The sequence below is a fragment of the Chiroxiphia lanceolata genome, chromosome 5, assembly GCF_009829145.1.
Source record: "Chiroxiphia lanceolata isolate bChiLan1 chromosome 5, bChiLan1.pri, whole genome shotgun sequence".
Lineage (NCBI taxonomy): Eukaryota > Metazoa > Chordata > Aves > Passeriformes > Pipridae > Chiroxiphia > Chiroxiphia lanceolata.
Genome location: NC_045641.1, coordinates 36,334,656 through 36,362,644, shown reverse-complemented (window position 1 = coordinate 36,362,644; position 27,989 = coordinate 36,334,656). Strand labels below are relative to the sequence as shown.

General features: G+C 39.8%; 1 protein-coding gene across 3 annotated transcripts in view; it reads left to right on the top strand.

Moving 5' to 3' along the window:
- Positions 1-27,989, top strand: part of PTPRR (protein tyrosine phosphatase receptor type R) — a 144,638-nt gene that overhangs the window by 104,430 nt on the left and 12,219 nt on the right. For all 3 annotated transcript variants that reach the window (XM_032688939.1, XM_032688940.1, XM_032688941.1), the window contains 4 exons: positions 4,456-4,642; positions 13,385-13,469; positions 20,193-20,272; positions 22,346-22,483. In XM_032688939.1, coding sequence (XP_032544830.1) covers positions 4,456-4,642; positions 13,385-13,469; positions 20,193-20,272; positions 22,346-22,483 — 490 coding nt within the window. The remainder of the gene's footprint in view (positions 1-4,455; positions 4,643-13,384; positions 13,470-20,192; positions 20,273-22,345; positions 22,484-27,989) is intronic.

The following is a 27,989-nucleotide window of genomic DNA, read 5'->3' as shown; positions in this document are numbered from 1 at the left end:
TTATGGACTTTCTAAAAGGATTGCTATCCTTCAGGTAACTATTTCCTGCCCTATATTCAGATTTTATTCAATCAAAAAATGTAGCTTTTACTGCATTAAATATGTACGTAAAAAATAGTTCTTCTTTCCAGAGTAAGTTATTTGATCCTCAACACCAGTATTCACCAATAATCCCCATAAATGGTAAAAGCTATAAACTCACAGTTATAATTAGATCAGGTATATTTTTTGTTGTTGTTAAAAAGGAAATAGCCTTTTTGCCAAGACTGTCAGTTATAACAATGTAAAAGCCAAAGAAAATATTAACATTTTCACTGTACTTTGTTACTGGACAATGAGAATACTTTTCCTCTATATTAGGAAATCCCAGTAGGCTCTCCCAGAATTATGTCTGGGTCTAAATTGCTACCTATTTCTCAACCAAAGGTAGCCTAAACAGTTTCCCAGGGATTCATTGCACAGCTCTTCTTTGGATTTCTGGATGGTTTTCAAAAGACTGGATTTGGGATATATACCCTCAGAGCCACCTGTTTGAAAGACTGCCTTTTTCCATGGAATAAATTGCTAGTCACAGTCAGAAGAGGTGCTTGTGCAGGAGAGTTTTTATGACAGAGAGGTCTAACAGGATGTTTTCCTTGAGAAATGACCTGGAGCTGGGGACTGACTTCTCCCACAGGCAGGGGTAGTCCCCAGGGAAATGGGATGGGTATGTGAGCCAGTACCCTCCTGCAGGGTCCAGCTGAGAGCGGCCACCATAGCCGGCTCATGGTGTGCCCACCTCCCAGGTTGTCACGGCTCTGGATCTGGGCATCAGTGCTGGTACTGCCAGCCAGGGCTTCAGTGCCATGCAGGGTGTGTAGCGAGTCACAGAGCAATACTGGTATTTTTTGCATATATCAGTTACTCGCTATTTCTGCTATGAATGCTACTTCACTTCTGCCTACCTTTTAGCAAAATAGCAGAATCATACCCCACACACTTCCTTGTGACAGCAGAAATTGTCCCCATCTACCCCTGGAGGCAGCCAGCCACTTGCAGACACCTCAGCTGCCTCTCGCCCCTTCCACCTCCACTTCCATCACTGACTCACTGTTACCATCTGTGGGCCTGGGCAGCAAAGCCTTTGCTGCCACCCACCCATCACCTAAGCTGAAGTAAAGCTGAAGTAGGCTTGTGAACGCAATGGCACAATGTGAGATTCACTGATTCCACCAGGTGGCCTTGTCTCTTGGCCATTGTTGCTTTTTGCTGTGCTAAGTGACAGGTGAGTGACAGGTGACTGGAGTAATTTCTATTCATGCAGACTGACATGATATAAATCTTTTCATTTAAAAAAAATTACTGTTGAAATGTATAAGAGGAAGAAAAGTACATCGAAGTTGTGCCTGAACAAAAAAAAATGTGTTATGCTCATACGGTTACATTGCTCAAATGTGCATGCAAACAAATACCTGTGGGCCAGCAATGAATAATGAAAGAGCAGTAAAATGCAAGTATTAACACAAGCAACTTTTGATGTAGACCAGAGGTGGTGAATGGTGCTACATCCAGTTGGCAGCTGGTCACTAGTGGGGTTCCCCAGGGCTCAGTATTGAAGCCAGTCCTGTTTAATCATAGAATCAAGGAATCATAGAATCAGCTGGGTTGGAAAGGACCTCGGAGATCATCAAGTCCAACCCTTGATCCACTACCACCGCGGTTACTAGACCATGGTGCTAAGTGCCACATCCAGTCTCATCTTAAAAACCTCCAGGGATGGTGAATCCACCACTTCCCTGGGCAGCCCATTCCAATGCCCGATCACCCTCTCTGTAAAGAATTTCTTCCTAATATCCAACCCAAACCTCCCCTGGTGGAGCTTAAGACCACGCCCTCTTGTCTTACTGATAGTTGCCTGGGAGAAGAGAACAACCCCCACCTGGCTCCAACCTCCTTTCAGGTAGTTGTAGAGAGTGATGAGATCTCCCCTGAGCCTCCTCCAGGCTAAACAACCCCAGCTCCCAGTTATCTTTATTGATGATCTGGACGAGGGGATTGAGTGCAACTTCAGTGAGTTCACAGATGACACTAAGTTGGGCAGGAGTGTTGATCTGCTGGAGGGTAGAAGAGCTCTGCAGAGGGATCTGGACAGGCTGGATCGATGGACTGAGGCCAACGGTATGAGATTCAATAAGGCAAGGTGCTGGGTCCTGCACTTTTGTCACAACAATCCCAGGCAGTGCTACAGGCTTGGGGCAGAGTGGCTGGAAAGGGGTCCAGCAGAAAAGTACCTGGGGGTGCTGGTCAACAGCCAGCTGAACATGAGCCAACAGTGTGCCCTGGTGGACAAGAAGGCCAATGGCATCCTGGCTTCTATGAAAAATAATGTGGCCAGCACAACCAGGGCAGCACTGGTGTACTTGGCACTGGTGAGGCTGCACCTCACCAGTCAAGTGTTCTGTTGTGTTCTAGGCCTCTCACTTCAAGACACTGAAGCCTGTCCAGAGGAGGGAAATGAAGCTGGTGAAGAGTCTGGAGCACATGTCCTGTGAGAGATGGCTGAGGGAACTGTGGGTCTTCAGCTTGCGGAAAAGGAGGCTCAGGGGAAACCTTATCGCTCTCTACAACCACTTGAAAGGAGGTTGTAGCAAGGTGAGGGTCAGCCTCTTCTCCCAGGCAATCAGCAACAGGCAAGAGAAAGTGGCCTCAAGTTGCACCAGGGGAGGCTCAGGTTGGACATAAGACAGAATTTCTTCACTGAAAGGGTTGTCAAGCACTGGAACAGGCTGCCCAGGGAAGTGGTGGAGTCATGGTCCCTGGAAGTATTCCAGAAACAGGTGGATGTGGCACTTAGTGCTATGGTTTAGTTGACATGGTGGTGTTTGATCAAAGGTTGGATCAATGACCTTGAAGGTCTTTTCCAACCTTAATGATTCTGTGATTCTATAGAGGAAAACATTCCCCCAGTATTAGTAGCACTTGCCTCACAGATACTATCTGATGATGTCTGTATCATATTTATAATATTATGTGCTATTACTGTAAAAGGGACAGTTATATCTTAACAACACTCTAGTGTCCAGAGAGGTGTGCAGTCACACTCAGCCAGCAGAGTTCTGCAGATAAGAAATGCACCCAACCAAGCAGAGTTCTAACATAAAAACTGGAATTACTGGATAATAAATTATTCAGTGGTCAAAGTGTAGAGTTGTATTCTGATCTGGATAATAGATTATTCAGTGGTCAAAGTGTAGAGTTGTATTCTGATCTGGCAGGATGACTGTTAGGAGAGACTTGAGACAATCTTATGTTTTCTTTGTATATATCTGAGCATGGTAGAGCAGCTAGAATCCAAAGAACTTCCCCATAAGTATACATGAATGGAGAGGTATACATATGCAGAGGCAGGAATCAAACTGGCATTGTCCTATCTCTGTATGGGCATAGCTGCTTGGTAAATGTTATAGACTTTTACACTGAGCTGAGCGACTTTAGTCCAGTTCAGACAGCTGAGTCCGTCAGTCTTATAGTACTGATTTCTGTTTAGTAAACACAAAAACATTGATTAATGCCTAGAGATTTGTGTCATCACAATTCACAGAGCATGGATCTATTGCAATCAGTATGCCTAAAGTTAAAAGTTGAGTAAATAGCATTTGATTGATGGGTTGAAACTATGAAAAAAGACAGTTTTCTTAAACATTGTTTGGAGAAAGCCACAAAAAGAACAGGGCTCATACCAAGCACACTGGAATGTCCTCTATTTGTATTTTCACAGCTCAGAGTTGTTGTTGAATCCAACTTTATTTTCCTGTAGAAATTGAATGTGATTGTCCTGCAAGAGACTTTTGGCATTTCCAAATAACCCCTCTAAGTCTGTGACCATTCCTCCTCCTGGGACACAGCTTGTTTATTGCCTTGCCCTTCCCTCCTACCTAACATGACACATTTTCTGCTGTTTTGATACTCACAATGTTTGCGCTGGCTTTCCACTTATTTCTGCTGATTTTATCAATTTTTCTCCCTCCATTCTATATATTGCAGTAGATTCTTAAACGTACACCTGACATAACTGTGAATTTTGTTTCAGGTTGTTATATGTATCAGTTAGAAATATATTCCCTGGTGTTTTTCTGTGAAACGTTTCTTCCTTACTGAGATATCACTTTCACATTTGACGTTTGTAATGATAAGGTTGCATATAGGGAACAGCTCTGCTTCCAAGAATAATCCAAAGAGTTGCTCCCTAGTGCACTGTTCTTGCAGGTTGTTAGATTGAATAGGTAGTATGTATAGTCTTGGTTTTCTGGCCACTCAGTGCTACCAGTGAAGCCACTCTTGCAGTCTTTGCATACCCAAATCTATCAGGGACTATACAGAAAGTCAGGGTGCATAAATAATTCAGGATCAGCTGCATGAAAATGAGACATGGTAACACAGATCTCGCATAACTGTGTTAATTATTTTCTAATGCAGACGAGGGTCCAATGTCTCACTGACTTTGGATATGAGCAGCTTGGGAAGTGTTGAACCTTTCATCACTGTGCCAACCCCACGAGAAAAAGTAGCGATGGAATACCTACAGTCAGCTGGCCGCGTCCTGACACGGCAGCAGCTTCGAGATGCAGTTGCATGTTCTCATTTACTTCAAACAGAATTCATGGTGAGTTTAACAACAAGCTTTAAATGAGAATTTTTGACGTAACTGGAACAACAGAAACTATGGGGAGAAAATAGTCAGGCAACACTTTAATGTCAAGGTACAACTAATTTCCACAGGGCAGATTAGACAGTTTGAAGGTGGTATTTATGTTTTTTGTCAGTCATATCCATGGATAAAACAGATTCCTCTGGGTTTGAAATTCCATTCATAGATGGGATAAATGTCGTATTAAAGCTACAATACAAATGGCCAGCACTGTAACACTGTGACAGTTTCAAAGAAATCATAAAGGCTATGGTGACAGAAAACACAGTAATAATTGGAGATTTTGTTTATTCCCATGTAAACATCATGTATGTTTGCAATTTGAGCACTAAACTTTTAGTCACTATAAATTACTTTGGAGCAGACAAAAACACCCACAGTCCCTGTCCAAAAGGTACTTTTGTCTCAAGGTCCAAATATCTTTAACAAGCATGCCATACAGCAGCCGAATATACTCAAGACCAAAAAAACTGAAGTGCTTTACAAGTGTACTTATCAGTAAAAAGGGTAAGAATCTAAAATGAAGAAAGTGGCTAGGTAGAAACAAGTCAAAGCACAAAAACTCAGTCAGGGAAAGCACATTACAACATATTAGTTGGAGTTGAAGCTGGCCAGAAATGTGGGGGACAATAAAAAGAGTTTTTTCAAATACATTAATGGAGGCAGTACAGAAATATCGTCAGCCTGTTACAACATGAGGATGGTCACCTCACAAACAAGGATAAAGACAAGGCAGAGGTGTTTAACACTTCCTTTGCATCTGTCTTCAACATGAATGCTGGAGGACCATGACTGTGCGAATGATCAACTCCCAGTCGATCCTGAAATTGTGCGGGATCTGCTGCCTCAGCTGGATCCCTACAGATCTATGGGACCTGATGAGATTTATCCCAGAATCCTCAAAGAGCTGGCTGATGTCATGGCAAAACCTCTCTTGATGGTTTTTGAGCAATCTTGAGAGTCCGGAGAGGTCCCAGATGGCGAACATTGTCCCAATTTCAAGCAGGGCAAGAAGGAGAACCCCAGAAACTACAGGCCTGTCAGTTTCACTTCAGTGCCTGGTAAAGTTATAGAGAATAATATTATTCTGGAAGATATTGAAAGACACCTGAAAGACAATGCAGTCATTGGTCACAGTCAGCACTGCTTCCTGAGAGGAAAGTCCTGCTTATCCAACCTGATTTCCTTCTGTGACAAGGTAACCCACCTAGTTGATCAGGGGAAGCCAGGTGATGAAATCTTTATGGATTTCACTAAAACTTTCGATACTGTCTCTCACTGGATCCTTCTGGACAAAATGTCCAGCACACAGCTGGATCAACACATCATGTCGTGGGTGAGCAACTGGCTCACAGGTCGAGCACAGAGGGTAGTAGTGGATGGGGTGACATGAGACTGGTGACCAGTAACTAGTGAGGTTCCACAGGGCTCCATCTTAGGCCCTGTGCTCTTCTACATCTTCATAAATGACTTGGACCCAGGAATAGAAGGGATGCAAGTTTGCAGACTACACAAAACTAGGAAGAGCTGTTGACTCCCTCAAAGGCAGGGAGGCCTTGCAGAGAGACCTCAACAAGTTAGAGGACTGGGCAATCACCAAACACATAAAGTTCAACAAGGGAAAGTGCTGGATTTTGCACCTAGGATGGAGCAGCCCTTGCTCTTTTTACAGACTGGGGAATGAGATGCTGGAAAGCAGTGCTGTGGAAAGGGCCCTGGGGGTCCTGGTGGATGGCAAGTTGAATACGAGTCAGCAGTGCCCTGGCAGCCAGGAGGGCCAACTGTGTCCTGGGGGGCATCAGGCAAAGCATCACTAGCCGGTCAAGGGAGGGGATTGTCCCCCTCTGCTGTGCACTGGTGCGGCCTCATCTTGAACACTGTGTGCAGTTTGGGGCACTGCAATATAAGAAAGATATTAAGCTATTAGAGAGTGTCCAAAGGAGTGCAACGAAGATGGTGAAGGGCCTTGAGGGGAAGCCGTATGAGGAGCAGTTGAGGCCACTTGGTTTGTTCAGCCTGGAGGAGACTGAGGGGAGACCTCATTGCGGTCTACAACTTCCTTGTGAAGGGAAAAGGAGGGGCGGGTACTGATCTCTTCTCTGTAGTGACCAGTGACAGAACCCAAGGGAATGGCGTGAAGTTGTGTCAGGGGAAGTTTAGGTTGGATATTAGCAAGAGGTTCTTCACCCAGAGGGTGATTGGGCACTGGAACAGGCTCCCCAGGGAAGTGATCACAGCACCAAGCCTGGCAGAATTCAAGAAGCATTTGTACGATACTCTCAGAGACATAGTATGACTCTTGGGGAGGGTCCTGTGCAGGGGTAAGAGTTGGACTTGATCCTTGTGGGTCCCTTCCAACTGGGCCTATTCTGTGATTCTGAAAAAGACTGGTAATGCAAACCACTCAAATGAAAGAAGCTATAAGAAAAAAGGACACATCTTTTACAAGGGAATTAGAAAAGAGCATAAACTGATGCCAGTTGAATGTGAAAGCTGAGTAAGGCAGGCCAAAACAGATTTTGAATTAAAAGCATCATAACTTCGTTTTTAAACAGATCAAAAGCACAAAACTTACCAAAGGGTACAAGGATCAACTGATGACCAAAATGGCAGAACAGTGATTTGGAGAAGTTGAAGCAGTAGGTGAGAAGTGACTGCATTGTTTACATCTGTGTTGACTATAGAAGAACTTAGGGAACTTCCTACATCTGTGGCAAGAATAGGTTTAAGCAGATCACTGGGGGATCTGTTTGAGAATGAAGCATTAATGGAAGAGATTCTAGAACAAATCAATAAAATTAATGGAAGTTACTCACTGGAGTAAGCTGGTAGTCACTAACCCTAAAGGAGTTCGTATGTGCGTTTACTGATGTATTGACTGGCCAAGTGTAACCAATACTTATGCTTCAGCAGATGAGGAATCAGAGGGCTAGAGGCAGCACTTTTTCAGAAGGGCTCCAAAAGAGATTCAGAGAACTGCATGCCTAGAAATCCAATGTCTAAATCAGAGAAACTGGAATGAATCAAAATAAAGAAAGAAGCCAATAGATATACGAATAAATGCAATCGAGTGATGAATAATCAATACAGTGCAGCACCAGAAGGATTTGTTGCTTCTCAGTGTAAAAGGAGGTCACAAGTGGAGTCCCAGAGGCATCTGTTCTGGAGCTGATACTGAGAAAGATGCTCGTAAGTCATCTGGCATATGGAATAAATAGTTAGATGGTGAAGTTTGATGATGACACTGGATTACCCAGGGTAGTAAAATGAAAAATAGACTTCAAAAAAATTACAGAAAGATTTTATGATGGTGATGAGGCAGAGGAAATCCGAGGTTGATAAATAAAATGTTATGCATTTGGGAGAAAATAATTTTGTATATTTTGATTGGTTCTGAAATAGAAAGCTAAGAATCTTGGGAAAATAACTACAGAATAATACAGAATCTTTATGAGACTGGAAAAAGTCTATAATGCATTCACAACTGCAGGCTGCTCCAATCTCCCCATCTCAAAGCACATACCGAATATGGTGAACATAACTATAGAGTAGAGCAGCTTCTGTATCAGGAGATACTAAATTGACCAGGACCCAGGACTCTTCTGCCTAGGGAAGAGACTATGAGAGGCCCTAACAGAAGTCTATAAAATCCTAATTGCAAGGAGAAGGTGAATATTCATGGTTTTTCATGCCAAAAGAGCAGTATCAGATGACCAGTGCTATACAAAGAAAAGCTTGTCCTGTTCTAGTTCCCTTAGATGCCTTGCTACCAGTTGCTATCAGAGGATACCAGAGAGGAGGAACCTAATATGATCAGCTACTCAACCTAAGCCTAACTTTTTTTGCTTTTACAAGTATTACCTAGCAAGGCATGTAAGAGCTGGAAGACATATATAACCTCTTGAGCAGACTACAGGTCTAAAAAAGACATACAAACAATGCACTTCTTATTAAACATACTAGAGCACATGATCCCTTGGCTTTCATTTTTTTCCCAATTTTTGCATGTAAGTCAATAGATGATGAATGCCATCTTACTCTAAAAATCACTTTTTGTTGTGAATAATATCATCTTACAAAGCAGCCCTTTTATTAATCTTTAAAAAAACAGGGTTTATAATAAAAGTCATTTGCTTAAGAAAAATAAATCCCTCAATTCTTTTACCAAAAAGTGGTCAGACAGTGTACACAGAAAAAATTACAAGCATCCAAAATACTTTTATCACCAGTTATGCCATAGGTTCTCTGCCATTCTGCTGCTTAGGCAGGAAAGTCAGAAGAAATAACTTCGTCATGCTTAAACCCCCCCCCATGTTAGGAGACAGTTTGTACAGACAACTTGGCACCTTATAGAATCCTGTTTACCCGAATCCTCTCACACAGCATTTGTGCACAGCTTTGGGTAGATAGAGAGTCACATTTTATTTGTCTCTCAGTGGGGCACAACATGACTTTGGCTGTTCAGTGTTTCCACAGAATTTTATTGAAAAGATCATGACTTGCCTATTCCATTTTTAATCCATTTTTTGCAACATATTTCAAGATGAAGCTGTTGAACTGTATCTGTTTACTATTTTCCTTGCTACGGATAATAGCTTTAGTAGGAACTTGAGGCATGCAAAGAACGCCATATATAAGCTTCACCCATTCTGCTCACTCAGCTTGTTTTAACTAGCTAAAGAAATACAGTAAGACAGTCTTTTGGACATTAAAATTATTAGCTCCCATGAAAAACTTCCAAGTGTGAAAAAAGCTGAAAAATGTTCAAAGTATCTCTGGAAAACTAAACATGAGCAGTTTCAGATTATTTTGACTTCTTTAATTAAAACCTAATTTTTTATTAACAATTAAGGGGACATTACTTATTTTTATTGTAAAAAAAATTTAAATTACCTGCAAAATATTTTTCCATAATATTTATTAAGCTATATTCTTGTTTGTTTTTTTTTTAATAATGCTGACAAAAAATTGGGGTATTTTTAGCTGGGAGAATATACCTGATTTGCAAAGAGGAAGAAATATAAATTGCCCAGCATATACTTATGTAGTAGCCTGAGCTGCTACTATTCAAAAGACAGAATATCTGAAGTTGGTGACAAAAGATAAAATTTATTATTCCCAAAATACTGGAATGTCAGGAAATACAGTCCTGAATGGAAAAGTGCCAGACTGTTAAATTTATAAAAATTAGTCCTCATAAAAATAGAGGTATCAGTATAATGACTACCTGCCTCAATTTTCCTAAATTTTGCCACATTTTCTTTCAGAGGCCCAAATAATATCTCTTCAAGTGTATGAATAGTTGTAGCATTGAAAGGCTAATGTGAGCCAGGATAGTTGTTATTAGAAGAGTATTGCTCAGAGAGGGAAAGTAACCCATGAACAGTATGCACATGCATTTATAATTGCATGTGAGTGAGTTCATGAATGTGTGCAGCTTATACATTATTTGCAATTATTTAATTAAATATATGCATTTAGTAAAACAATTCTATATATATATAGCCTATACAGCTACAGACTTCGTATGCTAATTTTCACATGTTCATGTTATTTGCAGTCTGCTGGGCTTATTTGCTCCCCTGTTAATAAATAAAAATCCTGATTTATTTTATTTTCTAGAATAATCTCTTGTTTCTCACAGCCAGTTTCTGAATAAGTGGCTTGTCTGTGGCTGTGATCCATGAGGTATTGTCAGGTTTCTGTCTGTGCCCTTGGCCTCACAAGTGCTTACAACTGGGAGGAGCCCACTGATTAGAAATTGTTTACAGGACGTAAGTGATGAATATTATTAATGGACCTTGTTGGCCCAGAGAAATGTGTTTCTGTTTTCAACTTGATGGCATCTGTCAGTAACTGGACAAATGATGAACTATTTAAAAATTTCAGCAGGCGTAGCAAGGGAGAGAACCGGGCAGCTGGGAGAGCCTCACTGACCACCATCGCTGGCTGGGGAGGCAGAGGACTCTCTCTTCCTCACACATCTTTTTCCAGTCTCTGTAGATGACAGACATAGATCACATTAAACACAGGTGTAGCATCTTGCTCTCTCTTGGTATACAGTTCAGCAGGGAAACCTTTCAGAAGCCATTCACTGGTGGTCTTTATACTAACCCAGAACTGAGGCAGGGAAGCGCTAGGTCAGCCACTTGGAACAGTTTGGACCCCAAGGGCCAGGGCTGAGAGTCTCATGGAGATCACTGTTGGGAAGTGGTAAAAGTCAGAGATAAAGATGAGGAGGGTGAGGGAGCTCATTTTGTAGTTCTGCGGAGGAGAAAGTGGCATCAGAAGCAGGACAGAGGTGACATGGTGAATCCGAAAAATACAGTATGAAGAGACTTTTGTGTCTTTAAGCAGCAAGGTATTTTTTTATTCAACACTGGGAGCAGCAAGCCAGCTCGCACTGGACAAACTTGCTCGACTTGGAAGTGCAAAAGCAAGCAATTTTATACACTTTAGATACATAGTTGCATCATTTAACATACATATTAATAAGTAGGCTAGTCTCTGGGCGGAGTCTTTCTAGACATGCCAGTCTTCTGCTCTGGGGGTCTTCTCCTCAAGCCTTCATCCCTCTGGTGGTCGCCATGGACGTCTTCCTCAATTTGACCAATTAGGTGACCTGAATTCTTCAAGCTTGCAAAATCCTGGCTCTGGGCCTTCTAGATCTTGTTCAAATGTCTAGTTTACCTAATTTATTACCATGTGTGTACTACTCCTATTCTTTCTATAATAAGGCCTTTGGTCCAGTGAGCAGAACAGAACATGATATTAACCAGCGCTCCTAAAATGTTCTTCTAGCAAAACAGGTATTGGGGTTTCTTAGCAGGCCAAGATATCTCAGTTAACTCTTTTAGGCCTGGCTCCTGTTTCAGTGGTTTGACTTAAGGTAATAGGGATGAAATTTATGCAGGCATGAAGTCTTACAAGTGAGAATATCCCACACATAGCAAAAGCATCATATAGATGGCAGTACAGGGAGCTGAAAAAGGACTGGGTGAAGTACCTGCTAGGAAGGAGTATCTTAGCAGCACCACTTTGGCTGGCCTGACACAGCAAGTCTTTCTTCTGAGGAGTCAGCTGAAAAGCAAAGAGAAGATTGAGGAAGAAGAGGGAGAATAAAGATCCACAAAGCACATCCATGTAAGGCGGAGAAGGTAGAAAAATAAGAATCAATATATACTCACACAGTATCATGTCGGGAAGCCAAGTTGGGAAGCAGAAACAAATCTCAGCATTTCATTATAAACACTCTAAATTTTACTTAACTTTGCCATCTCTTTGAGCAGAAAAGCGAGAGGAGGGCTTTCCCTGTTTGGTGAACCTGTGTAAAGGTCTGCTGTTGGTGCATCCTTGGTTAGAGGCCTCATCCCAGTTCCTCTAAAAAAAACCCCTGCAGAAGTCAGTCATGTTAAGCAGGACCAGAGTTCGTGTCTCAAGGACAGTGGCCATGCATCTCATCTGTGCCAAAGTCCTGGGCAGCCCTGCACCTGTAGAATTAGAAACCACATGATTTTGAAGGAAAATATTTGAGTAGATTTTCCAGTGATTGAAGCCAAAAGATCCTCCTCATGTTCCTATGTGACTGTAAGAGGTAATTATTTAATATGCTGTTGTCTCTTAGGATAAATGTCCCAGGCTAGCATGAAATTTCCAAATCTCTAGTAGTTGCTGTTCTTTTAAGTAGAAGTATTAATTTACTGAAGATCAAATTCCAGCTTACCCTAAGATAATTTAAATAATGGTGGCCAAAAAAAAAACTCAGTAAAAAGACGAAGATTTGAGTCAACTGAAGAATTTTTAATGTGATTTTGCCAGATTGTTTTGGTTGGTAAAACATCCCCCACAATTAGGAAAAAAAACCCCTATATATTTCATCTTGCCATTTTAAAAAGGTTGTTTTTATTCAACTGTAAAAACACTGGTTTGGGACCTCAAAATCAAAATTATTCTTACCCTCCCTTAAAAGAAGTTAAACATTGTGTTCATGTAAAATTGGAGGATTTCTACTTTTCATGCTGACAAACAACTTGAAAAACATTGATTTTAAGTTCATTGGGAGTTTATCATTTGTATATTTTTGGCACTTCAAGGAAACTGTCACATTAGTTACTTGCACATCTGCATATTTAAAGAAGACAGTGCAAATCAGTCACTAAAAGATCAAAATGAGAAGTAGGAAAAATAGATTTAGATTTTTATTAATTTTGAGTCATTGAATGCAAAAGACTAAGGCACTTCATTCTAGTTGTTTAAATAAAAGGCAAGTGAAGTCTTTGAATGACATTGTTAAGGACTTAGCACAACATTTAAAAAAAACGTTTGCCATATATTAATATTTAATTATTTTCAAAGTTCCTCCCCCAATTATGTAAAAAATTCTCTTTTCTGACACAGTACTGCACTTTTGAACTCCACTTTTCTACAACTATTGTGCATTTTAACCTCGCTCCTAATCCTGTAAAAACTTTTTTTTTAATAATTCTTCAGAAGTGTTCCTTGGAAGTCACCCCTTCAATATGCAACTCCTTGTGTTTATTAAAGGAAGGGTGTTGACAGGCTTGAGGTGGGAACCACTTTTTTTCTTAATAACTTTGATGTCAAAAGACAGTTGTGTAACAGCAGATGGCCTTCTGGTGATAATTTCCTGCATGGCTCGTTTGGAAACATCAATCTGATTTAATTTATTTTTTATAGGAAATACCAATGAATTTTGTGGATCCCAAAGAAATTGACATCCCGAGTCATGGAACTAAAAATCGCTATAAAACAATTTTGCCAAGTAAGTGAGTTAGCCCATGGTTTCCTATATGACGTTTAGTCCTGCTTTGGGAACGTATTGCTGTGAAAATCCAGCTGTCTTTATATTTGCTTGTTGTGTACCCATTCATACTTGTAGTTATAATCTATGTAGAAAGAAAACAGAAGCCCAGTGCTGTAGGACTGGCAAATGCAGAACTCTCATTGGATGCCTTAGTAGGTACACATGTTGGCAGCATCCCAGGCATGTTCTGAAGTGCTTGATGATTTTCTCTGAAAGGCAACTCAGGCAGATGAGTAGAGAGAGATGTGCCATGCCTCACAGAAGCTCATCCATCACAGCACAAATTGTCTTGCAGTCACTGAATTCCGTCTGGTTGGAGGAAGCTACTTGGGACTAAAAAAACTCAGACTACAAAAAGCAAGTGCTACTTATCCTTTGTTCTAGTGGGCTTCCATCTTTTTAAATCCTCTGGTGGTTGGGGTTTTCTTCTCTGTATGCTAATTGTCTTTGGGGAAATCTGTTTGCAGGAGTAAGAAAGCCACCCTCACACAGTGCTGTCTCTTTGTTGCTGTAAACTTGTTGCTGCCTTCTATACTGCTTCTGTATTTTCATTGGCCCAAATTCATATAACAATTGCTTTGTTATAATTAGAGGTGACTGAAAGCTTTTCAGTGGAATAGTTTTCCTTCAAAATACATCTCTCTGAAATGCAGCTATTTTCATAGCATTTGTTGGCAGATAATAAGATATTCCATTTCTCTTTTATTAAGCATTTTGGTTTTGTGTTCTGTTTCAAAATAGGCTGCAGAAGTTTTAGCATTGCACTAAATATAGACATGAATAGTTGAGTTTTTATAAATTTTGACATCACTAAAGTGAAAAAGTTCAGCGATTCAAATTTTGCAGAACACTCCCACAGAAAAATGTAAACACATCTCTTTGCTTATGTTTGGAATGAAGAATACTTTTAAAATGACAGCATATCCTATCAACTAGAAATTTGTTTTCTAATCGTCTCTAGATTGTCCTTGTGGGCCTATGTTACATGTTAGTAATTCAAATTCAAATGATGAAGTTTCTCTCACCAAGCCTGAACACATTGTAATTTGTTCACATCATACAATGGCCTTGCAGTTAAATTAATGAAAACTGGTGGCCTTCAGCCTCTAGATTTGTCTCAGAAATGTGATATGTAGCTGGGAAAGAAACTTGTGTAGAGTCCTTGCTTCTCTTCAGCCTCCAATAAAATTTCCATTGTGTTCAAGGATAGTTCATCTGTTTAACCAACAGCTGTGTGCCTTTGAGTGCAGTCAAGAAATGTTAAAGGGAATCAAAAAAAGAAAGTAACTTAATGCAAGTTATATACCTAACAGTCAGAAAATTCAGCATCCCTTAGAGTCTGGCCCAGTGTCAACAGGATGTACATGGAGGGTGAAATCCTGACCCCTTTGACGACAGCAGGACTTTTGCCATCAGCTGCAGTGGAGACAAGATATCACCAGGCCTCCCTCCACCTGACTGGCAGATTTTTGAAAGGAGTTCTCCCTTCCCTTAGCATCTCACGTCCCAGCTGTCCCAGCCACCATCAGGTTCACCTTCAGCAACACCTGGCAAATGCGATGAGTCCTATTTCACTGCAGTATGTATTTTGAACTGGGACACAACAGCTGGGCTGTGGTTAATGCTGATGAGCTTTGAGAACCAGCGTGCCTGTGTGTCTTCACCTCCAGTTAACTGAGATGTGCTGCCAGCTCCATGGCACATTTTGAATCCAAGCATGCTGCTGGTGTGCACCACAGCTACTCACTGACAGGCCCTTTGTAACTGTCTTTGACAGAAGTCAAAAGGTCTGTTGTGCGTTAGCACCAGACTTTTTCAAAGAAGATATTTTGAGAATTGAGGCACATGCTCATAATAAATACTAGCACATCCCACACCCAGTCTGAGAGGGTTTGGAAATTATTTGAGTGATTAAATAGAACAGCTTTTCTGGTTTCCTGCTCAGATGATATCAACCTGCTGCTTCATACACCCGCATCAGCTTTTCCATTCCCAGCACTGGGTGCGTCTCTTGAATCGGGGCACCTGTGATGACAAGTGACGTTTGAGCTGATGGATTATCTCCTAAAAATGCCCAGTCCTGCCAGCTCCACCCTCTGTGCTTTGGAGGATGTTCTCGTTTTCCAAGAGATAATTCTGTGACAGGGTGCAGATACTACCCAGCCAGACACACTCATGTGAAATAAAACTAATGCCTATTGAAAAGTGTTTATAGAAAACTATAAACTGCAGGAAATGTTACATTGCTGTTAAAGATGTTTCAGTTGCAGTATAAGATAGCCAACACTCTTATGCAAACAGTAGGATGCCGCTTTAAGTTTTCTAAATGTTATTTGCATTATAATAATATTCTAATTCAACTAATGATGGGCCAGTGTGGGATCAGAGGCAAGTGGCTAAGCAGTTCCTTAAAATTCAGTTTCTCCAACCTTCCTCCTGACTGTGACCCCCCCCATTGCTCCTGTTAAACTGTGCTCCATACCTTCTGCTGCATTCCCTCTGCCACCAGTCTGTAGTATGTCTCTCTCCCTCTGACCAGGTTCCCAATCCTGCACACAGATTTCCCAGTCTCTCACCTGTGGCAGAATACCAGCCCTGCTGCTCCTTCCTCATCCTCTTAGTCAACATCTTCACCTTTGCCTGCTTGTCTCCTGCAGCCCCCACTACATATTCCTGAAGCAGGACCTCAGCTTCAAAGACCTCTATGTTTTCTACTTCCTGTCTCACTTTTCTACATCAAACCAGAAGCAGAATTCCTGTGGTACTTTAGTCTATATGTGGACTTTCGCTTACAAAGGAGCCAGTGGCTTAACACTATTCTGTGGGTATCCATGTGTGTGTAATACATCCAAGGTACCTGGTTACCATTCCCTATCCCTTTCTGAAGAATAACCTCATGTCAAAAGTCTTCATGAAAACGCCTTGGACAGAACAGCAGATTCACAGTAACATGAAGATAGAAAGGACTTAGGGGGTCAGACCACAAAGTCTACAAGCTCTTGCTTGAAGTACTTGTGCTAAAACTGTCTCTGGTACTCCAGCTGAAGGCAAGGAGAAAGTTAAATTTAAATCATATGAACAAAGTAATTTATTATGAAAACATATAGAGAGATGCTAGAAAACTGTTTTTCTGATGCCGAGAATTTTCAAAATCCCTTGCACTCCCCAGTCCTGACTACAAACAGTCATATTTGCTCCAGTTTTACTCCATAATGAAGGCAATAGGGCCAACAGCAGACTTTCAGAGACTAAAGAAAAAAATCATATATACAAATCAGAAGAGAAAAATAGTTGAATCTTAGCGGAATTCAACAAGGGTTCATCGATGCACTTTTACATATCCATGTGAGTCAACAAAATGTGTCCTAGTTGGGGTCACCAGTAGCATAGCATGTATAATATTTGTAAATAGCTAGTATTATAATAATTGATCTATATTAGACTGCATAGTAAAAAATATAAATGGATATTAGGCAGACCATATTTTTAGTAGATAAAAAGATTCCCTTTGCATGGATGAAACTTTATTTTGTAATGCTGAAGCATGTTTTAAATGCAGAAGCACTCACCATGATAAATCCGTTAAGTTTTCAGTTGAGAAATCCTGAATTATATTAGAATTACCAGGAAATAATTCAAACTGGATTAAAAAATGGTGCATAGTTTACAGGTGTTTTATACATGAGTTGTTTTGGAGCAGTTGCATTATTTGAAAGTCTAATAGCCTGTTCCCTACCTGGCAGAGATTGGGAATGCAGTCTAGTATGATTCTTCAATGTTCTGTGTTACAATATTTGCCAAGTAATACCACTACCCATGATTTATTTATACACTACAAGCAAAACTAGGCAAAATAGAGAAGAATGAATTTCAGAATGGTTTAGTATCTGAAAAATTTATGACCTTTTGGGCTGCAAGTGTGAGAGCAGTCTGCCTCAAAATTTTTGTCTTCCTTTCCTGCTAAAAAATTCAGAAACATCTTAAGGACAGCCTTTCTTACAGTATTTCTGTCTTGCTGTTGTTTAGGCAACTAGGATAGGACTAGGAGTAACAAAGGACTTACTTTGGAAATGCTACGAATACAAACATACCCATGCCCTAAAGAATTCAGTTCATAGTAGTTGAAATGGAAGAAGGAAAAATGACCACAGCACATTATACCCACCATGCAATGAACACAGCCTTTGCAATGGGACAAAACCCCATGCCTTCATGACAAAGTGACATCATGGAGTGGATGATCCTCCTGTATCTGTGGCATTGCAGGAGGTTGTCCAGCCCTGATTGTTCCCTGCACTGGGCAGACTCATGGGGGCAAGCTATAGCCCCTTTAAGACCATCCTCTTGCTCCAATGTGGTAAGTTCAGGACAATACTGATTTGTTAAAGATGGAGTTAGAAAAAGCTTCTTCTACTCTTATGAGAGAACTACTCCAAACTTCCTAGATACATGGAAGAATACAGGAGTAATTTTACCTCCGTTAAAATTGTAGAAGATGTATTTTATTAGTAATATTAAGTGCTTAACACCTCTGCTGCATTTCAAGATGCTTTAAAAACATTGATGAATTCAGCCTTACAGCCACCATCTGTCTTTCTCCTGTAGCTTCAGACTCTCAGACTTTGCCATCCCTGGGGAAAAGATTATTACCTCCAAGGTATTTGTCATTCAGGAGGAAGCTAATGACTTCCATTTATGTCTGATGATTGCTTAGTGGCTCTGGATCTTTAGCACTGCTCAGGTTTTCCTCATCTCAGAGCTCAGTTTACAGCACTTGCCTATTTCGTAACTGATCGTGACTGTTAATTTATAAAAGATTCCTGTTCGGAAGCAGTGTTTGTTTCGTTGATTGGAGTTGGAAGGAGGTCTCAGAAACTGTGAAACTGATTTAGCTGCTCCCTAGTAACAGAGGGATTTATCTCAAGACATGGTAATTAAACTGGATGTTGAGGCTGCTTGGAAGAGGTTTTTTAAGGTAGAGGTCAAGTGACACCAGAATCAGAGGCATTGTGTGAGCTAGAGGAAGCGGGTGTTTTCTCAAGGCCACGTAGCCTGAGGCATTTGTGGAAATGGCTAATAACCACTCTGCTGAAAAGGAATGAGAAGTTTCCTGTCCTCATATTGTTAAGAGAAAAAAAAGCTCTAAGTGAAAAAAGTTGGAAAATCTAGTATGAAGAGATTTTAACACAAGCTAATTAGGGTTCACATAGTGCTACTAACTGCAGAAGACTTCCATGTACAGACTTTGAATTAGAAGTCATGCAGTCATTTGCATATTTTAAGAAACATGCTTTCAAAACATCAGCCTGGGTTCTACAAAGGCTCCATTCCTGTCCAAGATGCTCCTGTGACCTCCAGTGGGAAATTTATGTTTGGGATCATCCCTCCTCTTCCTTTGATTTGCAAAGGTTTTATCTAATTCTTAGGAACAGGATGAAAAGTCACAAAATAAACCCAAAACCAACTGAAAATACCAATTTTTGCTACAGCATATGTACAACAATTATATATTTCTTATGTAAACAGCAGGACCGCACAATAAATAGTGTTTTCTTACCACTTTCCAGCTCAGCGCCCGCGTATGTATCTTTAAACACATAGCCTAGATTGCACTTAGTGAAGCAGCTATCCAGAGACTATTTCCAAACCAACAGGTGTCTGTATACTGTCAAAACCCCACTGATTCTAGTTAATTATTTAAGCAAGTTGCCAGAAGAAAAGATATTTTTTCAGCACAGACATAACTCCATATCATTTTGTTAATAGTAGAATATTTTTTCAGAAAAGGTGTGAAGAAAGCGAAATTGTGTCTCTAGACAGCCACAACATAGGCTCACCTTCTCACTCCCCTTCTGCTTACCCCTTTCTTTTATACTGTGCACTTGAGAATTTACTGGCTTTAATTCCAAAATGGTATTACTTGGGGGATCACATCATCAAAATGAGTAAGCAAAACCTTCCTTTGCAGGAGAGATTTAGTAACCTCCAGCTCTCTACTCAACAGAACTGGCCCCTACTCCATTCTAGATCATCCAAGACTAAAGGAAAGAATAGTGTGAAGAAAAATGTTCCTGTATTTTGGCATTGTGTCTCCAGTCCCAGTGCACATGAATGATCACAAATTGTGTCAGATCCTCGAGGACACAAGACTGAAGGGAATGATGTGGATTACCTAGTCCAGGCCCTTACAGTGAACTTGAATTGGTATAAAGAACACATATCTGATTTCATCCCAGGCAGAGGGAACTTTTCTTAAGTTAAGTCCAACTGTCCAATGTAGTCATTGAACACTACAGCTTCAGACAAAGATAATTGAATTGGTGTAATTGGTGTAATTGAACAATGACATGACAAAGGTTTCAGAGTCACAGTCTAGGCAGGTCAGCTTGATACTAGCATGGACAGACTAGACCTTGCTGAGCATTGCCTGGACCTTATAGTGCTGCTTCAATGTGCAAAGCTTGCTGAGATGGTTCTCCACAGCGCAGCATTGTGCAGTATCAGGGTACCTTAGCTACATGTGATGATCCTTTGCAGAGGGAAGAGTTTGGTGCATAATGCTTTACTGCTTGGCAACCCCAAGTAATAGTAGATTCTTTTCTTCAGCAAGACTTTGATTCTCTGTAGAAGCCTTCTAACTATGAGTTTTCTTTTCACTTTCTATCTTCCTTGTGCTCTTAGATCCTCTAAGCAGAGTGTATTTGAAACCAAAAAATCCATCTGACTCCTTGAGTACCTACATAAATGCTAACTACATTAGGGTAAGTAAATGTACACTCTTCATGACCTTTTGAGACAATATTTTATTTGCCGTGTGAGTAGCTGACTTTTCCAGGTGCCACTCACTTTATTCCTACCCATCATCATTCATAATTCCAGGTCTGTCTACATAAGTGTGATAGAAATAGTTTCATGAGCCATTTGTAACAAAGATCACATAGCCATGAATGTACTAAAATGGTTGCAATAAAAAAAAATTATCAAATAGTTTATAAAGAACATTAAGAAATACATGCATTACTATTTGTTTACTTTGCTATTTACTGTTTAATATTGTCTTACTGCCTTATAATAAAGAAAAGAGGGTTACCTTTTAACAGTAACAGATACCAATATTTTCAATATATCAATTGATATATTGAACTGAAATCAACAGTTAAGTAATTAAATAAATACTGTAATAAGTTTGTGAAAAGGAGCATAAACAGATATGTTAAATATACATATGTGCCCACAACACACACAGTTGTTCACATTTTACTCCCTATATTGGTCACATGACGCAAAGCCTTCCCCAGCAGGAACCCTGTTGGAAAGCATTATTTCTAAGTGTCAGCTATGTTATAGTCCTTGATCTCACACACACACAGAGCTTTCTTGAATTCATGACACCATGTATGCTAAATAGACTACTAAGAAACTACTTCAGTCATGTTTTAGGAGTGTAGTCCTCTTACCTGCAAAATTAAATGTTTTGATTAGAGTTATTATCCAGATCCTCAGCTGGAATAAATGTAATACTGCAGCAGAAATTTGGCCCCAGAGCTCTACAGTGGTGTTGCTTATTTAAATAACAGTACATTAATATATACATACATCCTCCATACATCCCCCATGCCCCTTACCCTGCCTCACTTTGCATCCTGGACTTTCAGCATTCTGTAAGAAGGCATCATCATGTAACTAAGCAGAGCAGTTCTCTTTGGAGAGCAGCTCTTCCATGAGCTGGTCACGTTTTGAGTCCTCTGAGGTCTCCCTTTTCCTCATATCACCATTCTTCAGGCCCACATATGGTGATTTCTCCTGCTGCTAACACCAGTTGAACTGCCAGCAACTGTAAAAAAAATACAACCCAGCAATGAAATGAAACTTCCCACCCATGTATGAAAAATCATTAGGCTTGCTGGATCCTGACAGACCTGTCTTGGACAAAGTATGTTCGGGCAGGTTGGTGAGTAGAAGGACAGCTGAGGATCTATCCCATTGGTTCGTGCAATGAGTAACAGCTGTCAGGGAGAAAGGCACCCAAAAGGAAGACCCAAGGCTAGAGGCTCTCACACCATCTCCAGCTTTTCTCCATTCACTCGTTCCCTTCAGACATTGCCAGGCTCCCCAGCATTACTGTTGGGATCCCTGTTATTGCACAAACTCATAACTTCTCCTTTTCACCCTAAAAATAAGAATTCATTGTCTTGTTTTTCCCATTTCTTCTTGGCTTTCCCTCTCCTCTGCTTTCCCACTATTTGCCTGACCTTTCTTTGACCTCCTACACAGCTGTGTGTGTCTTGGGACTCCCTATGCTGATATGTTGTCCCTCCTATAAAGTCTCATATAAGGGCACTTCTCCCTTAGCAAAGGTGCATAGCAGAGCCTGTGACTCCACAAGCATTCATGTATTTTAAATCTCTTTTTTCTGTCGTGAATCTTTGTAGAAACCAGTTTTATAGTTCTCGTTTTCTTTCCTGTATCTTGTTGACTATAAGCTATCTTGTAAACACTGCTGCAATATAAATCATAGGTTAAAGGGATGGATGATGGAAAGCCCCAACAACTTGGAGAATGGAGTAAGCCAAAAGAAACCAAGTAAGCAGGTAAATTTTAGAGGATTAATGTGTTCTCGAGACCATTTAAGTTCATCAAATTAGTAGTTTCCAGAGGAAAAACTGTTCTACTGAAAAATTTCTGATCTGCTCTACTGTTAGTCATAACTGCTTTCGGTTCAAATAACTTTTTTATTTCAGATTAATTTTTCTACACTTTTAGAACATTCATCTGCAGTATTGATTGACCACATGAATTTAAAGTAAGTGCTTTTTTGTTTGTTTCTAAACCAGGGATATGGAGGTAAAGAGAAAGCTTTCATTGCAACTCAGGGACCCATGATTAATACCGTGAATGATTTTTGGCAGATGGTTTGGCAAGAAGACAGTCCTGTCATTGTTATGATCACAAAGCTGAAAGAAAAAAATGAGGTATGACAACTATCCAAACTGAGAAATTATTCCTATGGCTGCATACTGTATAAAGGACCTTAGCAGATATGGAAGGAAGCTAGCAGATAACCAGCTCTTAAAGGATCTTTTTATAGTCTATGGTGGGGTAACCAAATACACCAAGTGCAATCACGTAGACACCATAAGAGATGTATTAAAAAAGCACAAAAAGGAATTCCGTTTTCTATATCTGTGCTGTTGGGTTTGTAAATTTATAAGAAACACCTCATTTATCTGTTGGTCACTTCTGTACTTTTTACTTTCTTGTATATGAAGACTAGATGGTTAATATTACAATTAGAGTTTTCCTGATGTGGTGGAAGTTTGCACTTTGCTACAATGTCAAGTTTTTAATCCATTCCAAATGTTACAAATCTTCTGGACCATCCCAGAAATACAGTTTGGGCTCCCAGATGACAACACTGTGGAGGAGCTTAGCCAGAATGGAAATGTATGGCTCTTTACTTCAGTACCAATTAGAGGTGACAATTGCATTTTAATGGTTAATGGCCAACTACCTACCTGGTATACATTCTGTGGCTTTTGCATCCATTCTGAACTACATCTTCTTAATTAATATTCAGGTAAATTTTTGTCAGGCTTTCCTTGTTTGTGACAGAGTCCATATTTCTGGCTACCAAGCATTAGGAACAAAAATCACTCTCCCATGCAGAGGGCCAACACAAAACTCTGTTTTGGAAGACTGAATGTTAAAGGAATGGTTTACAGGGCTTGAGGACAAGAGCAAGATAGAAATAAAGGAGTTGGACTTTTTTCTTGAGTCCAAAATGCTAGACTTGGTAACAATTCCCAGCTCTTGGTAGGTGCCTCAGTCAAGTTTCAGCACTTTACCAGGTAAGCACCAGGGCTGTGTTGATCCTGCTACACTCACACCCCTGCTCTTCAAACTCATGTGCATGTGAGGATAGAGCAACAGTGTTTATTCAAGCAAAGTTTCCAGTCTGAGTGATCAAGGGACCAAGAGTATGAGTGTTCCCAGAGCTCAAACTCACTGCCCTATTTAAATGTGGACTCAGTAAACATACTCTTCTCATACTCTTCAACGCTGTTTGTCACTGTGAGTTTGGACTTCTAACACAAGCTTAAAATCCAGGGGATTTTAAGAAACTGTATGTAAAAAGTAGGTTGGTCCTGTAAAATGTCCCAGGATGTATTTCCAAACCAGGTGCCATTTTGCACTAGACTGTTCAAACAACTGTCCAGAAGTCTACATTTAAGATTAAACATGAAAGCATAGCAAACTTAGCCCAGCCTAATCAACCAAAAGAGTAAGTATTTCAGTGAGGAAATGCTGACTGTTTAAACACTCACATCTGACACTGTGTAAGAAGAATGACTTGAAAGAAGTGCCCAGTGGTTTTCATCATGTCAGGAAGCCCTGTGTTTACCTGAGTTACGCAGGCTCTAGGCACTGGTGTTTATCGGCATTGTTGTGCCTGGCAATGGTAATTTCCTCCTAATAGAAAGGGTGAGGAATCTCAAGGCGTTCCCAGGCTATATAGAGAGGCTGTGTTTGTGCAAGCTGTCCTGCCTTGTCTAGAAACCTGAGGACTCTCTCACTGTTAGCAGGTTCCTCCTGAAATTTTTCTTGCTATTGAAAAGAGAACAGCTTAGTTATTGGGCATGCTCAGCATATTATCTTCACTGTTAAAATATTGCTCTCTGTAGAGAAGGTAAGAACAGATGTTATTTAGCATGATAGCAGTTGATATTTTTTTCTTCTCCATGGTCTGCTTTATTTCCATTATTTTCAGGAAGGTAAATCTGCAGTATACACACATACAAATACCTTCATATCTGAAAGCATATTCATCCACATCCACCCCTGAACAAATAAACCTCTATACCTGACTCTCGTGTATAAGCCATATTCCTCAGTTGGTAGAACACCAGTCAGCCTCCATTTGAGCTCTAATGTACTGTAATGTATGAATTAATGTATAATGAAGAAGCTCTCAAATGAGAGACACATGAAAAACCTTAATCTCAACAATAAATTTATTTATTTTACATAAGTAAAATTTTTAGACATTAGTGTCCTAGTTCAATATATCGATGTAACAAATTTGTGTGAAATGATGATGAATAAAGGTTTCTGTAGATTTACTTCCATGTATCGGATGAAAAAATAGTTAAGATTTGCTGTGGTAACAGTTTCTGCAAGATTGATGAAGATATAATATGAATGTAGAGTGCTGAGCAAAATATTAATTTCAGCTGTACAAAGAAAAAATGCAGCATTAAATGATTGGATTTTCTTTCTTTTTCATTCTGAAGTCTGATTAAAAAAAGAGGATTGATTTGTAAGGAAGGATAATGCTGAAAGAACTATGGACGCTCTGATATTTTAATCAGAATTTGTAAAACCTATCCTCAAAACTACACAATGTCTGAACAAAATGAAGATCTACCTGTGTGAGAGTCCATAGCAAAGGAGCTTCTGCCTGAATAACTAGTGAGAAACTTGGAAACCTAGGCTGTAATTTTAGGGTTAATTCTGGGAAAAACACATCTCATCTAGCAATCTAGGTATCCCCCCTGCTCACTGAAGAGCAGTAGTCACCTCCAGAGTGTGATCCATCCCACTCTTAAGAGGATGAGGTAAATCACTAACTGAAGGCGATCATCTCTAATTCCATAGTAATATTTTAAGACACAATCTTACAAAGCTTTATTCACAAGGCAAATATAATCTTCATATATTACTGAGTTTATTCAAGACAACTCAGCTGTTTTTTGTAGTTATGCTATGTACTCCATAAATAATATGCATTTAGTCTGCCTTCAAAACTTACCAGCAACTTTACCTGTTAACCAGGAAACGTATTTTGGGAAGCATAAATAAAGAATACTGTGCAATTCTGCATTCTGCAAGCAGAAGGGACTAATACTGACAGAAGCATGTTTATTCAACTCAGATCATGTAATTTTTTTTTAGCAGTCAGTAATTATCTGGGACGATCTTGTTAAACTCACTGTTTAAAGCTCATATATTTCATGTAACACTTTGTCCCTCAATTTGTCTATAGGCATGCATAGCTGAGTAGATTTGGGAATTTGGAAATCCTACCTTCTACCTTTTACACATAAGCCTCTTTGAAAATTACTTATTAGTTAAGTTGAGTATTGGTACCATAGCTATATCTTGAGTTTTAGAAGAACTTAAAAAGATTTGGTCCTAACTTTGAGGATTTTAGTATATGAAGACAAATCCTGCAATCCCTCTTGAAGTATACCTCTCCTGCTTGAGTTAGTATGACGGTAAATAGAGGGCAGGAGTAAAAAAGGATTCCAGCATTGAAGCTTTGTTGTTATTATTTGTTACTGTTGTGTGTTGTCCTGGTTATTGGGACATTTAATGTGTAAACTTGTAGGCATAGCTATATGGAAAAATACAGAAGAAGCAGAGTTGAAATAAAGCAACTGCACATTTAAGAATTGTTAAACTAATTTTGTTCAGGGTCCACATCCAGGGAATGTAAAGCAGGTAAATGTCGTGTCACATGAGAGAGCCTTCCTCCATCCAACAGAATTAGGGACCAGGATGCAATAGGAGCACTTCTGGCAGGTTAAAAACAGATTGTGGCAAATTGCAAGTGCCAGGCCCAAATCAAGGCAGGGCCAGATCCCACTCAGTTATGGAGATCCACTTCAGGAGTGGTCTCATGAAGCTTGGCACCCAGCAAGCATGGGATAGAGCATGCCAGGAAACAGGACAGGGAATGCAGGGAGCCTAAACCTGCAGCCCTGTTACAGAGGGAAGGACGAAGGCTGAAATCAATTAAAAGTCATGTGAGATACTGTTTCTTGTATAAACTTTATGGTTGTCAGGGAATTTTGGTTTATTTAAAAAAAAAAGGTCAGGCACTAGACTGGAAATAAGTGATCGTTTATTACCACGAAGTTAACAACTTTGAAAGATGGCAGGAAGATGAAAACTTCCACATGAAAGTAAGAAGATTGCCAAGGGTGCCTTGCTAGTTGGTTAGGATTTTTCCTTTTTTTTTTTAAACTAAAGTATCTTTCAAAAAATCCTACTCATAACTATTATTTGTTTGCTGACTACAGAGGGGATTGTACACTCAACCCCAACTCACAAAATATGTGACCTATTTACCTAGTTAGAAAGTGCTGTATAAATCAATATGCTGAAAGGGAAACTTCAGTCTGAAAGTAGAGCAAGGAACAGAATCAGGACCAGCAGAAAGAGCAAAGAAAGACTGTGAGTATAAGAACAGGTGAATTCTTCCTTTTTTCTGATATATACGATATGCAATGAGTTTTTACTGATTGTGGACATGAGGCTGAACACCAGACTTCTCATGCATTGTGTCTAACTTTTGAACAGGTTTAAAATATACCTACTGGAGACCTTTACAATTTTCTTTTATGTTCAAGTATCAACATGAGGCAGTTTACTTTTTTTTGGACAATGGTCTTGAGATTTTGTATATTATTTTCCTTATGTCTGATAACTTTATCCCTCCCATCTCCATCTTTATCCCATTTTTGCAATGAACTTTCAAAAACATGTTAGTTCCCCAAATACCTATCTCCTTAGAAATGCCTGAACCAGTTTATTGAACCTGTGTTTTCAAGGCTATTTTGGAAAGCAGTAACAAACAGTATTTTTAAAAGATGCACAGCAACAGTGTTAAAAATAATCCATTGTATCTCACTAAATGTAGATGGACTGTTAAATGAAAGTTATTTTAATGAACAGCCACATTTCATTGTCCACCCAGCACAAGTTGCCAATTCCATTTCTGGGAAAGAGTCAAGAAAAACACTCTTCTGGAGTGCCTGAAGGCTTTGTAGTGAGCAGTCACTGCTCACATTTATCAAGAAGTCTCAGGAGTTTACTCAACTATTGTTGATTGTCAGGGTACAATTGTGTATTTAGACTTTTCTTTTTCCCATATTAGCACTGAAAACTACACTCCCAGGGAGGGGCACGAACTGCAGATCTGGCAGATGATAGTAGCTATACATGTCACATGGGTAGACTGTGGAACTTGTGAACATTCTTTTTCATTCCAATTTCTGAGTATTTTATTGCCATTCTTGATCTCTTCGGGGAGACAGCAATTTTAGGATGTTCGAGTAATTCTGCAAAAGACAGGATTTGAACGAAACCAGTCAGAATGGTCAGCATTATTTCAGAAAATGTGGCTGTCACACACCTTACACTATTAAGGTAATGAGCATCTATTTTTAGAAAAGTATTTATACAACAGAGGTGATTCAGTTCAATTCGCTATTGGGTTATCCAGTAGAGTAGTAGCTTAAATATTACACCTGGTGGTAAAGCCTTGCATTTCACTGACTGTTTTTCTGGATCATTTTTAGCAGGATTTACTGGGAGTTATGCTTTATGGAAATTAATTATATTAAAGGGATTGTTTCATTTTTATGCATAATGTAAGCTGCTGTCTACATGTATGCTAATTGCTTCAGCAAGAGT